Source organism: Vulpes vulpes, chromosome 2 (assembly GCF_048418805.1).
Source record: "Vulpes vulpes isolate BD-2025 chromosome 2, VulVul3, whole genome shotgun sequence".
Classification (NCBI taxonomy): domain Eukaryota; kingdom Metazoa; phylum Chordata; class Mammalia; order Carnivora; family Canidae; genus Vulpes; species Vulpes vulpes.
The window spans coordinates 54,699,040-54,716,729 of NC_132781.1; the positions used below are offsets into that span (position 1 = coordinate 54,699,040).

The 17,690-nt window shown below is 48.9% G+C and overlaps 1 protein-coding gene across 28 annotated transcripts in view; it reads left to right on the forward strand.

Moving 5' to 3' along the window:
• KYAT1 (kynurenine aminotransferase 1) overlaps positions 1-14,038 on the forward strand; it is a 29,052-nt gene extending 15,014 nt beyond the window's left edge. For 4 of the 28 annotated variants that reach the window (XM_026009461.2, XM_072741599.1, XM_072741594.1 and 1 more), the window contains 13 exons: positions 722-860; positions 3,499-3,557; positions 6,749-6,896; positions 9,277-9,426; positions 9,508-9,594; positions 9,836-9,964; positions 11,417-11,537; positions 11,872-11,948; positions 12,074-12,163; positions 12,270-12,456; positions 12,539-12,618; positions 13,301-13,387; positions 13,489-14,038. In XM_026009461.2, the coding sequence (XP_025865246.1) occupies positions 765-860; positions 3,499-3,557; positions 6,749-6,896; positions 9,277-9,426; positions 9,508-9,594; positions 9,836-9,964; positions 11,417-11,537; positions 11,872-11,948; positions 12,074-12,163; positions 12,270-12,456; positions 12,539-12,618; positions 13,301-13,387; positions 13,489-13,554 (1,377 nt within the window). In that variant the 5' untranslated portion in view covers positions 722-764 and the 3' untranslated portion in view covers positions 13,555-14,038. Of the gene's footprint in view, positions 1-660; positions 861-3,219; positions 3,419-3,498; positions 3,558-6,748; positions 6,897-9,276; positions 9,427-9,507; positions 9,595-9,835; positions 9,965-11,416; positions 11,538-11,871; positions 11,949-12,073; positions 12,164-12,269; positions 12,457-12,538; positions 12,773-13,300; positions 13,388-13,488 lie in introns of those variants that run through there. The other 24 variants (XM_026009459.2, XM_072741586.1, XM_072741588.1 and 21 more) reach the window with 11 other exon arrangements.
• The last annotated feature ends 3,652 nt before the right edge of the window (positions 14,039-17,690 follow it).

The window sequence follows — 17,690 nt, forward strand, 5'->3', positions numbered from 1 at the left end:
ATTCGATCCTGGGACTCCAGGATCATGCCCTGAGCTGAAGGCAGGCACTAAACTGCTGAGCCACCCAGGGATCCCCTTTCCTTGGTTCCTATTGCTTTTCAGTAACCTTTGAAATTTTTTCAATACATCCTCCAACGTTTTTGTTTCTTTTCAAAGCATTCACTTTTTAAGTGTGTCTTTTAAGTTTCTTTTAATTTATTATGCCCTGGACCTTTAGCCCCATGTGCTTTATTTATTGAAGAAACTGTCATTTGTGCACCACCTCTTCATGGTGTCATTTAACATGTTCTTTGGTCCCTTGTGTTTTAGTAATCCAGTGGCATGATCTGATTTAGATTTAATTTTAGCACAGGAATAATTTGCAAGAGGTATGTGTGTACGTGTGTGTGTTAGTGTGTGTTTCCAGAGTCAGAACATACTGTAGAGTTGACTCTCCCTGTGATGTTAGGGGCCATCCATGATCTTCACCTGAATCTTTTTTTTTTTTTCATTAAAAGTAATTTACATATTGAAAGGGTCACTCTGGTTGCTGGGGGTTGGGAGGTTGTAGGTATGAAAGATAATCATGCAAGAAAGCACTTGTCGCCATGCCTGGCACACAGTTACCACTCAATAAATATTAGCTGCTGCTGCTGTTGTTGTTGTTGTTGTTGTTGTTAGAGCTGTTTGTGGGGACCCAGAAGTCATTTTTTGGCCAGAGTGATCTCCACATTCTCCTCAGCCCCTGGAGGAGAAGCCGCCGGTGTCCCAAGGCTCTGGGAGGCATGTTCAGGAATGTGGCAGCCATCTCTTTGCACCTGATTGGGCCCCTCCAGAGAAAGAAGGCTGGAACTTCTCTCACTCGGTGCTTGCACCAGACTGTAAGTGCTCTAGCCCCATGTGCTTTGCTGCCTAAACACAGGGTCTCTGTGATCTGGCATGGTCCTGGCTTCAAAACTGTGCATGAGCTTCCTCTTTCAGGAAGCCTTCCCTGACTGCAGCCTAGATGAGAACCCTTCCTTGAGCTTGCCTCTAAGGTAGAACTTGTAGCTCTGTGTTTGAATGGTCTGCAGAGCGCTACTGCCTCCCCATCATCCTGTAAGCCTACCCCAGTGTTTGATACACAGTAAGTGCTCAATAGATGTTGTCTGAGGAATACATTATACACAAGTCCAAGAACAGGCACTGTTTCTTCATTTATGCAATTACTGTGTGACATACCTAAAGGTCACTCGTTTGAGTTCCCCAAGTTTTGTGGCTCCCCCATTATTTTTACCTCCCTCCTATACTCATGCATCACCATTCATTTCTTTTGTTGTCTCTTTTTTTTTAATTTTTTAATTTATTTATGATAGTCACACAGAGAGAGAGAGAGAGAGGCAGAGACATAGGCAGAGGGAGAAGCAGGCTCCATGCACCGGGAGCCCGATGTAGGACTCGATCCTGGGTTTCCAGGATCATGCCCTGGGCCAAAGGCAGGCGCCAAACCGCTGCACCACCCAGGGATCCCTTGTTGTCTCTTTCTTTTTTTTTTTTTTTAATTTTTATTTATTTATGATAGTCACAGAGAGAGAGAGAGGCAGAGACACAGGCGGAGGGAGAAGCAGGCTCCATGCACCGGGAGCCCGATATGGGATTCAATCCCGGGTCTCCAGGATCGCGCCCTGGGCCAAAGGCAGACACCAAACCGCTGCGCCACCCAGGGATCCCTTGTTGTCTCTTTCTATATGCCTCTGTACCCCCTACTCCTTTTTTTTGTGCCCTTACTCCTTACTGCATCCCAACCTTCTCAAACTTCCCTCACTCCAATTTGTGTCTCCCACCTTCCCCCCCAACTCATTACACTGTACATTTTTTCAAGAGTTTATTTTTAAGTAATCTCTGCACCCTATGTGGGGCTCAAACTCACAACCCCAAGATCAAATGTCACATGCTCTACCGATTGCGCCAGCCAAGCACGCCTCTATTTTTTAAAAATATGATGCATCCCCAATTCAAAAGTAATTCCTATAGCATTGAAACCATGATGCCATCAATGTAAGATGCATTGTTACTGTATGAACTAGTAAGGGGCGGGGGGAATGTCAATTAACCTCCTGCTATAGATTCTGAGACACATCTGAATTCGGAGAATGTGCAAGGCGAAAAAAAATGCACCCGTCAGAATCAGTCAAATATGGTGTGATCTCCATACAAAAAATTTAGAAGCATGGAATAGCACACACATGGGGCACCTGGTTGTATGCTCAGTTGGAAGAGCATACAACTTTTGATCTCAGGGTTATGAGTTCGAGCTCCACGTTGGGTGTAGACATCATTTAAATACATAGACTTAAAAAAGAAAGAGGCACACACATTAAATTAAATCACCTATAATTCCACAATAGAAAACCTATTACCAAAATCCATCTCTCATTTTCAAATAAAATTTTCCATCATGATCTCAAGCAGAGAGAACCTTTGTTAATATTTTGATAGATTTCGGGGATCCCTGGGTGGCGCAGCGGTTTGGCGCCTGCCTTTGGCCCAGGGCACGATCCTGGAGACCCAGGATCGAATCCCACATCAGGCTCCCGGTGCATGGAGCCTGCTTCTCCCTCTGCCTATGTCTCTGCCTCTCTCTCTCTGTGACTATCATAAATAAATAAATAAATAAATAAATAAATAAATAAATAAATAAATAAATTTAAAAAATATATTTTGATAGATTTCCCTTCCAAACTTTTTTTGTCTGCTCACGTATAGTCATAGGAAAATGTACAATGTATACACAAGTATATGTTAGGGTGCATTTTTTACAAAACATAATTATACTGTACATACTACTTTGTAGCCCGTTTTATTGATGTCGGCATATCACAATGAGAAAAACTCTTCTAACAGGTGATTTTGGCTGGTTCAGTCAGTAGACCATGAGACTCTTGGTCTCAGGGTCCTAAGCTGGAGCCCCATGTGGGGTGTAAAATTTACTTTAAAAAAGCTATTTTTTAAAAGGGGGGGAGGGATTTCTCTCATCTACAAAATGGGCCCAGCCAGATTGTTCCGAGTTTAGAGAGATTCCTACTTGGCTCAGCGGTTTAGCGCTGCCTTTGGCCCAAGGCGTGATCCTGGAGACCTGGGATCGAGTCCCACATCGGGCTCCCTGCATGGAGCCTGCTTCTCCCTCTGCCTGTGTCTCTGCGCCCCCCCCCCTCTCTGTCTCTCATGAATAAATAAATAAAATTAAAAAAAAAAAAAAAAGATTGTTCTGAGTTTAGCAAGAGCGCCCTAAGGGCAATCGGCTGCCACCACGTTCTCCACGGTGCCTTGGCTCTCTGCCTCCTCAGCCCGGCTGAATCTGGTCTGAGTCTCAGGGCTCGCGGGCGGGCGGAGCAGGTGCAGCACAGGAAAGGGGCGCGGCGAGGCGGGCTGAAGCCCCTCCCGCGTTCTAAGAGTGCAGGTCGGCGTCTGTCGCTCAGGGGCTGTGGTCTCAAGAGTTGCGTCTCCACCGCTCTGACCTGCTGCTTGCTCTTTCTCCAGCTCACCATGGCCACGCGGCTGCAGGCTCGCAGGCTGGACGGGATTGACCACAACCCCTGGTGAGCTCCGCGGGGCCGGGAGGCGTGTGGGTGCCCCCTTGGGCGTGCGGGCGGGACGGGGCTGGAGGTGCCTGGGTTTGCTGTCGCCCAGCGGCTCCCGGGGCTGCCACCGCGCCCTGACTGCGAGGTTTGCAGCCACAGCCTCAGAGAGGTGAGAGCAGAAGCAGCGGACCTGGGCTGGAATCTCAGCGTCACCCCGCTTGGCTGTGGCGCGGGGGGCCAGTGACGCACCCTCTCTGAGCCTCGGCCACAGCTGCAAAATGAAGATACTTACATCTGCTTTGAAGGGCTTTGGGAGGAGAGGGCGAAAGGCTGTATGAAAGCAGTGGCCATTACCTAGGCCCCAGGCTTTGGGCTTTCCAGGGATTATTTTATTTCACACTTAGTACAGAGTAATATAAGGTAAAATACAGGCAGCTCTGCACTAGACTTTTGCTGAGGTTAATTTCTTTTCTTTGTTTCTTGTTCTAAATATGAAAGAAGTGTGTGTCCATTGTTACTACTAATACAATGGATGCAGTGGGAAGGTGTGTAAGAAAAATGTGTAGATTTTTCCTAATCCCTCCCCACAACCTTTGGCCACCGGCATAGAGGTTCAGACTTATGACCAGGAGATCAACAAGAGACCAAGAGCTGCTTGCTCCACCCACCCAGCTATCCAGTCACCCCCACATCCCTGTACTTTCAAAAAAAAGTTGCTAGCTCTTGTTTTTGCAAAACATGGAGCTGTTTTTCTGTTGTTTCTTTTACTTTTTTTTTTTTTTTTTTTTTTTTTAAGACAGAGCAGGTGTGCTTGTGAGGGAGGGGTGGGAAATGGGGGAAAGATGGGCAGTGAGAAGGGAGAGAAAGAATCTTAAACAGGGGCAGCCCGGGTGGCTCAGCGGTTTAGCGCTGCCTATAGCCCAGGGCGGGATCCTGGAGACCTGGGATCGAGTCCCACGTTGGGCTCCTTGCATGGAGCCTGCTTCTGCCTCTGCCTGTGTCTCTGCCCCTCTCTCTCTCTCTCTCTCTGTGTGTGTCTCTCATGAATAAATAAATAAAATCTTAAAAAAAAAATCTTAAACAGGCTCCATGCTCAGCACCCACCACAGTGCAAGGCTCAATTTCACAATCCTGAGACTAGGTCCTGAACCGACACCAAGAGTTGAATGCTCAACAGACTGAGCCACCCAGGCTCCTCCCTCCACCCCGCATTTTTTTTCTTTCAAACTCCTCTCATATACAGCACATTGTGTTTTGCAAAGATCTTCCACCTGGTGCTCCATGGTGTTTGGGACAGAGGAGCCAGTCCCCAAACCCCTATAGTGTCCGAGCACCTTCTTGCTTGTACCACCTTCTGTCCTATGTGTGAGAGGGGCTGGGCAGCATCGTAGGCTTTGGCAGATAAGGTAGAGTCCAACTCGGAGGGAGGAAATGACAAGAAGGCAGGCTGGGAGAGGCAGCAAGACTCTTGAGCCCACCACTCCATTTTACAGAAGGGAAGATTGAGACCAGAAGAGGCCAAGTCTCCTGCAAAGGCAGGGCAGAGCAGAAACAGGCCTGGGGAGAATGTACAGGACATCTATCCTCTCAGGCCTCTCTGTTTCCCTGAAGAGGTAGTCACCAGCCGGGGCCAGAAGAAAGGTTGTTGGGGGACCAGAAATGGCAAATGGGAGGGCTGGTGGGGGCCCCAGTCTGTCCAGGCTAATGGTCTAGAATCAAAGGCTGACTGGGCAGTGCACTGACTGGGAGTCCTTGGGTAGATCATTGCCAACCTCAGCTTCTCCATCCCCATTGTGACTCAGGAATAGGACATGCCTCGTATGTATTGGAAGTTTATTGAGCACGCATTTCAAACTGTGGTTAGTGAAATATCCACTTAGGAAGTCTCAACAAATATTTTTAAAGAATGGAGCAGGATGGGGCACCTGGGGAGCTCAGTTGGTGGAGCATCTGGCTCCCGATCCCACCTCAGGTCTTGATCTCAGGGTGTGAGTTCAAATCCCACATTGGGCTCCATGTGGGGCATGGAGCCTACTTAAAAAAAAAAAAGAATAGAGTAGGCTAGGGGCATCTGGTTGGCTCAGTCTGAAGAACATGGGACTCTTGATCTTGGGGTCATGAGTTTGAGCCCCACACCGGGTATAGAGATTACTTAAATAAGTAAAACTTTAAAAGAGGGTGGGGGGCGCCTGAGTGGCTCAGTCAATTAGACATCTGCCTTTGGTTCAGGTCATGATCTTAAGGTCCTGGGATCGAGCACCCCATTGAGCTCCCTGCTCAGTGAAGAGTCTGCTTCTCCCTCTCCCTCTGCTCCTCCCCCCTGCTCATGCTGTCTCTTTCTCTCTCCCTCCCTCTCTCCCTTTTCCTCGCCCCTCTGTCCCCCACAAATAATTTATTTTTATTTTTTTAAGATTTTGTTTATTTATTCATGGGAGACACACAGAGAGAGGCAGAGACATAGGCTGAGGGAGAAGCAGGTTCCTCGCAGGGACCCTGATATGGGACTCGATTCCGGACCCCGGGGTCACGCCCTGAGCCAAAGGCAGACGCTCAACCACTGAGCCACCCAGGCGTCCCAATAATTTTTTTTTAATCTTAAAAAAAGAGGGATCCCTGGGTGGCGCAGCGGTTTGGCGCCTGCCTTTGGCCCAGGGCGCGATCCTGGAGACCCGGGATCGAATCCCACGTCGGGCTCCTGGTGCATGGAGCCTGCTTCTCCCTCTGCCTGTGTCTCTGCCTCTCTTTCTCTCTCTCTCTCTCTGTGACTATCATAAATAAATAAAAAATTAAAAAAAAATAAAATCATTTAGAAAAAAAAAGAATAAGAAAAAATAATAAATAAATAAATAAATAAATAAATAAAAAGAATAGGATAGGATATGAAATTCTGTCATAGATCACGCCAGAAGGATAACATTGATTCCGTGTTTGTGCTCTATGAGGTTTGTGATGTGAAGATGATTTCCTATTGTGGATCATGGTTGGGAAGTTTGAAAACCCCTGGGCTGAGACACGGGATTGGCACAGTACTTGGCCCAGGGAATCCAAAGCAGGGACCAGTTTTGGCCCTCAAGCAGATCTCAGGCTGGGACAGATGCCAACTGTCTAGTTTTTCTGGAATGAGCCTGGTGCACTGTTCATCCTGCCCTGGAAACAGGTGTAAGTCCAGGTCAGGGTGGGCTGGTATCAATTCTCCATTTGTTGCTCAGGGTGGAGTGCACCAAAATGGCCAGCGAGTATGATGCCGTAAACTTGGGCCAAGGCTTCCCCGACTTCCCACCCCCAGACTTCGCACTTCAAGCCTTTCAGCTGGCTCTCAGCAGTGACTTCATGCTCAACCAGTACACCAAGGCGTTTGTGAGTTTCCCAGCCTCACCTGGGCCCTGGGACACAGGCCTCAAGGAGGCCCCGGGGGAGGAAGGGTCAAGCCGTTCTGAACATCATGCCTACGTGGGTGTCAGGGTTCTGGGGCAAAGTCCTGAGAATTTAGTGTGGCTGTAGTTCAGTATTCACTGAGTGTCTTCTCTGTTTCAGGCTCTGGGACAACTCATGGTCTGGGGAAAGATAGACAAAAAACTATGAGCTGGGAGCTCAGGGCCTAGGAGGAAAAGAAGGCAAAAAAACAAAACAAAACAAGGCAGTTGATATGCTGTAATAGGGGAGGATGGAATGCTGTGGAAGCAGGAAGAAGGGAATGAAATCTGGGGAGACCAGAGAAGGCTTCCTGGAGCAGGTGACACCTAAGCTGAGTCCTGAAAGACAAGCTGCTGACTGATCTGACTCTAATCCAAACTCTTTCTATAAAGGTCACAGGGTAAATATTTGCCAGTCCTTGGTTTAGTAAAGCAGCAAATGGTTCTTAAACTTTGGTATGCCTCAGAATTACCTGGGGGAAATTCCCTCCAGTTCCACCATCCAGAGATAATTATGGCCAAGAGTTTGCTATTTGACTGAGCTCTTAGACTTTTAAACTTTTAACTTTTTATTTTATTTTAAAGATTTTATTTTTATTTATTCATGAGAGACAGAGAGAGAGAGAGAGAGAGAGGCAGAGACACAGGCAGAGGGAGAAGCAGGCTCCATGCAGGGAGCCCGATGTGGGACTTGATCCCAGGACTCCAGGATCACACCCTGGGCCAAAGGCAGGCACTAAACCGCTGAGCCACCCAGGGATTCCCAACTTTTAACTTTTTAAAGTGCTATTTGAACACACACACACACACACACACACACATACACACACATGCATATATGTAACATACGAGATTTGGGTTTTTTAACACAATTGGACTCATGCTATAATGCTCTGTAACCTGATTATTTCACTAAACAGCATGTCATGGACAACTTTCCATGTCAGAACAGCCTCGTCCTTTTTAAGGGCCACCTAGTGTTCCAATTGCATAGCTATGCCATTGTTTCCTGAACCAGCCCTGCCCTAATGGCCCGATTTGGCTATCTCCCTATTAGAAGCAATGGCACAGTGAATATTTCTGGGTATATATCGTTGTACACACATGTAAGCGTTTCTCTCAGACAAACCCCTAGAAGTAAAACTAGAGAGTCAGAGGGTGTAAGAATTTTTTTTTTATTTTTTTAAGATTTTATTTATTTATTCATGAGAGACACACACACACACACACAGAAAGAGAGAGAGAGTCAGAGACATAGGCAGAGGGAGAAGCAGGCTCCACGCAGGGAGCCCGATGTGGGACTCGATCCTGGGTCTCCAGGATCACACCCTGAGCCAAAGGTGGCGCTAAACCGCTGAGCCACCCAGGCTGCCCAGGGTGTAAGAATTTAAACCTGTGATGGATGTTGTCAAACTGCCTTCCAAAAAGGTTTACTCACATCCCCACCAACACACTAGTCTCATACTCTTGCCAACCACGGGCATTATCAGTCTTTCATATTGATATTATATTCTTATAGCAATATTTCATTGTTACTTTTATTTGTTTTTTTCAATCATTATCCTTTTCCTATGTGCATTGGGCATCGGTACTTTTTCTTTCAGGACCGGTTCCATTTTTTTAGTTAAGTCTATATCTTTGTCTTCTTGTTTTGTATACCTTTTTCTCTTAGTTTTGTCTTTTAACTTTGCTCATAGTATATTTTGCTGTACAGGAATTTTTAATTTTTACATGGTCAAGTCGAGTTGAGTGAATTATTTAGTGAAGTTCTAGACTTTGAGGTTTCAGTCATTTGGTTCAACCTGAGTGTTTTATAAATGTCCTCTGCAAACAGGCATATGAATCCAGTCTTCCTCTCAATGGGGTGCTTCCATAATAAAATCCTATTCCTGCACCTTAACTGTGCATGAGCTTGAGCAAGTCACTTCTTGTCTCTGGGTCTCTGTTTTTCTACTTGCCAAATGGTGAGGATCAAATAATACAGGTACTGCAAGGCTGCTGGGATGAGCAGATGGTACACATGTGCTTCTTAAACTAAGAGGGAGGTGGTTAAATTGTGGAGTGGAGGCTTCCACCAAGGCATGTACTCTGTCCGGTTCTCCACTGAATCCTAGCCCTGGATGTTGGGCCTGCACAGAACAGGCCTGATGGCCAGTGCTGGTGGAGGAGATGAAAGAACTCACCCTGTAGGAGTGAACTTTGCCTCAGCCCTGCTGCTAGAGAGTGCCAGAACTGCCTGGATGCAGCTGAGCGGGAGGGTGGGTGCAAACTGAGCCAGGCAGGCGGCTGACCGGCTGACCGGCTGACCGCTGCTGTCCTGGCAGGGTTACCCACCCCTGACAAAAATCCTGGCAAGTTTCTTTGGGAAGCTGCTGGGACAGGAGATAGACCCACTCGAGAACGTGTTGGTGACCGTGGGTGCCTACGGGGCCCTGTTCACAGCCTTCCAGGCCCTGGTGGATGAAGGAGATGAGGTGAGGGAGCAAGGCTTGGGCTGGGTAGGGATGAGGGGTGAGGGGCAATGCTGATACTAGCTAATCTGGTCTTTCTGCTAGGTCATCATCATAGAGCCATTTTTTGACTGTTACGAACCCATGACGTTGATGGCGGGGGGTCACCCTGTGTTTGTGACCCTGAAGCCGGTAAGGATGCTGGTCGGGATGTTTGTAGGCAGAGGGGTCCAAGGAGTGTGTTGTGTTGGCCCCTGGGAGGTGGGAAAAAAGTAAGGAGGTAAAGGAGGCCAGTTTCTCCAGGGTGGGGAGGGATATCCAGACTCCCAGAGGAGAGAGGTTGGGGACAGATACCTATGAAGGAGGGTGAGATCCTTGGAGCTGAATCCCAGGTCTGTAATTAATTGCCATTCCCTCCCACATCCTCTTACAGAGCCCCACCCAGGATGGGGAACTGGATTCCGCCAGCAACTGGCAGCTGGACCCCACAGAGCTGGCCAGCAAGTTTACTTCTCGTACCAAAGCCCTAATCCTCAACACACCCAACAACCCCGTGGGAAAGGTACCTGAGAGACCTCCTTCCAGGGACCCCTCTGGACTGGGTTCAAGTCCCTGCTGTGTTACTGATATGCTGTGCTGGGCTTCAGTTTCTTCATCTGTGAAATAGGAGGGCAACTTGTAATGAGCTCTGAGGACCAAGGCTCCCCAAGGTCCTGGGGACAGGGGCAGGAATCCCCAAGGAGGGTGTGAAAGGTATAAGTGCTGGCTGGTGTAGCAGCCTGGGTGCCTCCCTGGCTCCCCCAAGACCCTGGGGTAACCTCACCTCTCAGACTGCCTTCTCATATGTAAATTGGTAATGTGACAGAAGTGATACAGAAGAAACTCCAGTTATCCAACTGGGTGTGTCTTTCCTCTCAGGTGACCACTGCACTTACAACACTCTGACCCTGGTGGTGGGACGTCCCACACCCAGTAATTCTGCAACACCAGCTGGGATAATGTCAGATCCCATAGGTTAGGGCTCAGCCGCATAAGGCTGCCCACCCTTCAGATGCCAGTCCAGCTTGTCACCTGCGCTTCTGACCAATGGGCTATAAATTTGAGGTTCCTATCACCCCCTTGGGTTCTGTTACTTGGCCATAATGGCTCACAGAACTCAGAAAACACTTACTTAGGTTTATCAGTTTATTAAAGGAGATGAGAAACTATACAGATGAGAAAGGACACAACGTCAGAGGAAGAGATACACAGAGTGAGGTCTGAGAGGGTCCCAAGAAGCTATGGTGCATTACCCTCCCAGTATATGGATGTGTTCACCAATCTGGAAGCACCCCAAACACTGTACTATTGGTATTTTATGAAGGCTTCCTCTCATAGTCATGATCAATTATTATTTTTTAAAGATCTTATTTATTTATTTGACAGAGAGAGAGAGCGCACAAGCAGGGGGAGGAGAAGAGGCAGAGGGAGAAGTAACCTCCCCAATGAGCAGGGAGCCTGATGCAGGGCTCAATCCCAGGACCCTGGGATCACAGCCTGAGCTGAAGGCAGATGCTCAACCAACTGAGCCACCAGGTGCCCCATGATCAATTATTATTAACTCCATTTCCAGCCCTTCTGCTCTCTTTAGGATGAAGGTGGGGATGAAAATCCAAGCTTCTGATCATGGCTTAGGCATTCTGGTGACCAGCCCTGACCCTAGAGCCACCCAGGTGTCTACTCAGAGTCATCTCATTAGAACAAAACACATTTCTAGTGCTCTTATCACTTAGGAATTCAGTGAGAGTTTCAGGAGCCCTGTGTCAGGGTCAAAGACCAAATATTAGCACAAGAGATGCTCCTTGCTCCTTGTCACCACAAGGGTTTTAGGAGCTCTATGCCAGGAACTGGGTGCAGAGACCAATATATATATTTCGTATTATCTTGCAGCAGACCTCCCAGGGTCAGTGTTGCAAGGAATGATATCTGTTCATCTCTCTGAGAAGGCCTCTCTGTTTGGGGGTGGGCCCCACAGGTGTTCTCCAAGGCAGAGTTGGAGCTGGTGGCCAACCTGTGCCAGCAGCACGACGTGATATGCATCACCGATGAGGTCTACCAGTGGCTGGTCTACGATGGTTACCAGCACACCAGCATTGGTGAGCCACGCCAGCCTGGGGGCCTCCATTCCCCTGGATATTTTTAGTGGGGCCTTGAGCCCAATCTGGGAGTCAGTGCAGGCCCCGTGATTGGATCTGGAGCCACACAGGTCATGTGTGTGACCTGGGGCAGCGGCTTTACCTCTCTGAGAGCCGGAGAACACAATGGCACTGCTCCCAGGGTTCTCATGATGATGAGCCGAAATAAGCCCTGTAAATAGCACAGAGCCCAGTCTAGAGGGTTAAGAGCCCGAGTGCCCACCGGGGCCCAGCTACTACCCCTCCCCTGCTCCTCACTTCCATCTCAGTCACTACTCTCTTTGGCCTTGGGCAGCCAGCCTCCCTGGCATGTGGGAACGCACCCTGACCATTGGCAGCGCTGGGAAGAGTTTTAGTGCCACTGGCTGGAAGGTAAGTAGATGAGGGTTGGGGTACCACCTCCCCCCACGATCCTGGGCAAGCAAGGCTGCGCCAAGAATTAAGGAGTATGGCCAGGTCCTGAAAGGCCTCACCCCCTCCCTGTGTTCCTGGTCCAGGTGGGCTGGGTCCTGGGCCCAGATAGCCTCGTGAAGCACCTGCGCACTGTGCACCAGAACTCTATCTATCACTGCCCCACGCAGGGCCAGGTGAGGAGAGGCAGGGGACCCCCCTGTGGGGGGAGAGGCAATAACAGAGCCCCAGGGTCAGATCATCCCCCCCAACCTGTTTGTGCACCCTCTCCAACCCCCCCAGGCTGCAGTAGCCCAGAGCTTCCAACATGAGCAGCTGCACTTCGGCCAACCCAGCAGCTACTTTGTGCAGTTCCCACAAGCCATGCAGCGCTGTCGGGACCACATGATACGAAGCCTGCAGTCTGTAGGCCTGAAGCCCGTGATCCCCCAGGGCAGCTACTTCTTCATTGCAGACATCTCAGACTTCAGTGAGCAGAACTGACCAGGCTGGGCCAGGGATGGGGTGGGGGCTGGAGGCTGCCCAGGGCTCAGCGTGGCTTCTGTCCCCAGAGAAGAAGATGCCCGACTTGCCTGGTGACGAGGATGAGCCTTATGACAGACGCTTTGTCAAGTGGATGATCAAGAACAAGGTGGGCCAGGCTCTGTCAGGGCCTCTGTGTGTTTTTTTACAGGCTGGGCACAAATCCAGCCCATCGTCTGCCATCAGCCCTGGAACAGGGGTGCATCTCTGTCAAGGAATGGGGAGTCTGTCTGGAATTTGCCAAAAGCTGCTGGGGCAGGCCGGTAGGAATCCCTGCACTCTGCTGGGGCAGGCTGGTGTGGAGTTGATGCATTCAGCCTGAGCTCATGCAGCTCTGAGCTCTGACCCTAAGGCTTATTCTTCTTGGCCTGTGCCCTGACCTGCCAGGTGGCACTCCCTGCTCACAGCCTCCACCTCACCTCTGTTGTTGTTGTTTTTAAAGATTTTATTTATTTATTCATGAGAGAGGCAGAGGAAGAAGCAGGCTCCCTGCAGGGAGCTGGATGCAGGACTCCATCCCAGGACCCCGGGAGCATGATCTGAGCCAAAGGCAGCTGCTCAACCACTGAGCCACCCAGGCGTCCCTCCACCTCCCCTCTGTACACAGGGAGGGCCTGGGAACCGAGCTCTGCCATTCTTTTCCCCTGACTTGGCCCAGTCCTGGGAGGTGCTGCATGGAAGCTAACTTCCCCTCCCCCAGCCCCTCATGGGAAGCCCTCTGTCTGCACCCCACCAGCCAAGGTCTGCCATGCTGTGGGGCTGTGTTGAGATGTGCACTTCTTCCTCCCCAGGGCTTGGCGGCCATTCCGGCTTCCATCTTCTACAGCAGGCCACATCAGAAGCACTTTGACCACTATATCCGCTTCTGTTTTGTGAAGGTAAAGGACGGGTTGTCGGAGGGGAGGGCGGGCCTCCTCCAGACCCCTGCAGCCTGTTGGTGGTGTGGGGAGAGGGGTAGGACCCATCTGTGTCCACACAGGATGAATCCACACTGCAGGCCATGGATGAGAAGCTGCAAAAATGGAAGGAAGAGCTCAGGCCCTGATGTCGCCTGCTCCATCCTGCCCCACCTGGTTCCTGCTTGCTCTTTATCTGGGTTTCAGCCATTCCCAGGTTGGGTGTAGATTGATCCTGGGCCCCCTTCTCTGTGTTATGGGATGCCCCCTTTCATGGAAGAAAGGAAGAGCCCTCTTTCTTGGTCCTGGTGGATTCACGAGCACTTCCCACAGTGCCTATATTCCTGTCATGGTGGTGAGGTGGACCTGACCTGGGCCTCTCCCTGCTCCTCCCTAGATTGGGTCATAGTCTTGGGCCCCCTCCGTATTCTCCCCAGACTTGCCTGGGACTCAACGGACAGAGTCCATCAGTGCACCGGTCTTGAGCCCCAGCCCTGCACTGGCCCCAGCGAAGGCTCCAGCATCCCTCCCTTTTCTTATCTAGTTCAATAACCTTGGGAAGTAGTAGTCTTTAGGCTTGAGTCCTCCAAGCTAGTACTCTTCACCCATAATAAACTTTTAAGTTATTCCGGCTCTTATTTGCTCCTTCTCTCTGCTTCATGCCGTGGTGCTGATCGCTGATGGGGACTTGGGCAGAGTGGGTGTGGAAGGCGCCTCCATGGAGCTTAGAGCCCCTCTTTGTACAGATGTGTTTTGTGGAGTCAAACAGAGGCTTAGAAAAGGGCAGAGACTGGGGACTTGTCCGAAGTCACAGTTAGTGGGAAAACGGGCTTAGAACTTAGGGCTCAGATGGGGGTCAGGGGGTGTCTCTGTAGCATGTGTACATGTGTGTAGGAGATGGGAGGCCTCAGCTGAGTGTCTACACAGGCCTATCCCACAGGGGTTAGAGTGCAGGCCACGAGGGCCAGGGAGTTTAGACAGAAGGGGAAGGAAGTAGCTCGTTGAATTGTGCACCCCCATGTGCCACAAGCCTACATGCCCACCATCTCGTTGAACAGCCCTCTGAGATGGGAGTTACTATCTGCGTTTTAACAGTGAGGAAGCCACTTTGGAGGTGATGTGACCTGGCAAGGATAGAAATGGGTTTGTTCCCAGGGGTGGGCATCTCACTGGAAGGCAAAGATGTAGCTCCTAAATTCATCTGGAAGATGATGCTGGGAACTTGAAGTTGGATTACATTGCAGATCCATGTGCTTGCTCATATGATACATTTAATTGGGGGAGCCGGGGGTGCCTAGGTGGCTCAGTCGGTCAAGCATCTGCCTTTGTCTCAGGTCATGACCTCAGGGTCCTAGGTTCAAGCTCCCCACATCAGGCTCCCTGCTCAACAGGGAGTTTGCTTCTCCCCCTGCCTCTAACCCCTCCTCACTGCTCATGTGTATTCTCTCTCTCTCAAATAAATAAATAAATTAATTAATTAAAAATAATAATAATTAGGGGAGCTGATGGGAACATATAATCAAATGCATTTAGTGTTTGTTCCTGGTTCTTGGCACAGAGCTCCTAAAACCCTTGAAATTCCCTGAGAGCTAGGACTGTCTTTTGTATTCATAATAAGCCCCTTAAACTATGTCATTAGAGGGTCAGAGCTTCCAGTACCAACCCCAGGCCCTGATGGAGGGGAGAGAGAGCAAACATTGAGTTCAGTTACTTAATTTGGCCAATGATTTAATCAGTCATGCATAGGGAATAAAACCCCATATAAAAACCCTGAATCTGAGGCTCAAGGAGCTTCCAAGTTGGTGAGCACATCCATATGCTGAGAGGGTGGTACATCAGGAGAAGGCACCTTCCTCTCCCAAAACCTTATTTTGTGAACCTCTTCCATGTGGCTGTTTCTGCGTTGTATCCTTTATGATGGGAATGTAAATACAGCACCTTCCTGAGTGCTGTGAATCATTACATGGAATTATTGAACTCCAGGGGAATGCTGGAATTGCCCCAATATGTAGACACCCAGGCAGAACTGTGGGTAGCCTAGAGACCCCACTTGTTGCTGGTATTTGAAATGGGGGGCGATCTTATGGAACTGAGCCCTTACCTATGGGATCTCCACCAACTCCGAGTGCTTCTTAGAATTGAAGTGTGGGATACCCATCTGGTATCGGAGAATTGCTTTTGCTTTGTTTCTTTGTTTTTTAATTTCTTAAAAGATTTTATTTATTAATTCATGGGAGAGAGAGAGAGAGAGAGGCAGAAACACAGGCAGGTGGAGAAGCAGGCTCCATGCAGGGAGCTGGACACAGGACCCGATCCCGGGTCTCCAGGATCACGCCCTGGGCCGAAGGCAGGCGCTAAACCACTGAGCCACCCAGGGATCCCCTTAATTTTTTTTAAGATTTTTTTTATTTTTTCATTCATGAGAGACACACAGAGAGAGAGAGAGAGAGAGAGAGAGGCAGAGACACAGGCAGAGGGAGAAGCAGGCTCCTCACAGGTAGCCTGACATGGGACTTGATCCCGGGACTCCAGAATCATACCCTAGGCGGAAGGCAGGCTCTAAACCACTGAGCCACCCAGGGATCCCCTGGAAAATTGCTTTTGGATCGCATTATGGGCTGTGGCTTAGCCCACTTCCCTCTCTCCCCGTCCGAACCATGACTCGGTACTTACTCCCACAGTTCCAAAGTCAAGAAACAAAATACAAGCTCAGGGGATCACTGGGTGGCGCAGCTGTTTAGCGCCTGCCTTTGGCCCAGGGCGCAATCCTGGAGACCCGGGATCGAATCCCACGTCGGGCTCCCGGTGCATGGAGTCTGCTTCTCCCTCTGCCTGTGTCTCTGCCTCTCTCTCTCTCTCTCTCTCTCTCTCTCTCTCTGTGTGACTATCATAAATAAATAAAAAAAAATTAAAAACCAAAACAAAATACAAGCTCAGAGGCTCAGCTTTGGAGTCCCTTGGCCAAGAGACACATAGCCTGATGGCAAGAAAGTCCCTGGTGGGATAACCCCATAGATTTCATGGGTAGAATCCCCACTCCCACCCGCAAAGTTTCCATGTCTCCTGAACCAATCTAAAATCTGCCCGTAACTCAAATCTGTGACTATAGAAGTTCCAGATCTTCAACTGAGTAACCTCAGCCAGCTTGAGAGGGCAGATCTGCCTGAGATGTATAAATGATTTGACTTCTCATTCAGAGGGGAAGGAGAGGCTGGAGAAATAAACACACCCCTTGGAATGTTAACACATACACTGAATTAGAAACCTCTCCCCAAGTACCTGGCTGTCTTAGTCGGTAGAGCATGTAGCTCTTGATCTTGGGGTTGAGTTCAAGCCCCACAATGGGCCTAGAGATTACTTAAAATATATTTTTAAAAAAGAAAAAAAAGAATTTTTTCAATTAAAAAGTTTAAAAAAGGGAGCACCTGGTGTCTCAGTGGTTGAGTGTCTGCCTTTGGCTCAGATTGTGATCCCAGGGTCCTGGGATTGAGTCCTGCATCAGGCTCCCCAGAAGGAGCCTGTTTCTCCCTCTGCCTATGTCTCTGCCTCTCTCTCTGTGTCTCTCATGGCAAAAAAAAAAAAAAAAAAAAAAAAAAAGTTAAAAAAAATTAATCTCTCCTCTATTCAATGTCTGCCTTTACTTACCATTGTGTCCCTGTTCCTGCCTCAAAATAGGCCCTGCTCAATAACTATTTGTTGATTGAATACTGACTAAATTTAAATATTTTTTAAAGATTTCCTTTATTTATTTGAGAGAGTTCCCACTTGGGAGCAAGAACCAGCATGGGGGGCATAGGGAGAAGAAGAAGCAGACTTCTGGCTGAGCAGGGAACCGGACATGGGCCCCCCCCAGCACCCCAAGATCATGACCTGAGCCAAAGGAAAATGCTTAACCCACTGAGCCACCCAGGTGCCCCTCAAAATTATTAATATAAAATAAAATTATTTACATAAAAAAGCTTAGCTCATTCATGGCTGGCAGGAGTGTAGATGGTCTAGTCACATCAGAAGATAGCTTGGCAGTTTTTACAAACCTAAACATAGCCTTAACTGTCCTATCCAGCAATCTGGCTCCCAGGTATTTACCCAAGTGCGTTGAAAACTCCTGTCCACGCAAAAACCTGCATATGAATGTTTATAGCAGCTTTATTCATACATAACTGGAAGCAATCAAATATCCTTCAGAAAGTGACTGGATAAACAACAGGCATATCCATGCAATGGAATTGAGCAATAGAAATAAATGAGCTATTAAGCCATGAGAAATCATGGAAGAAACTGAAAT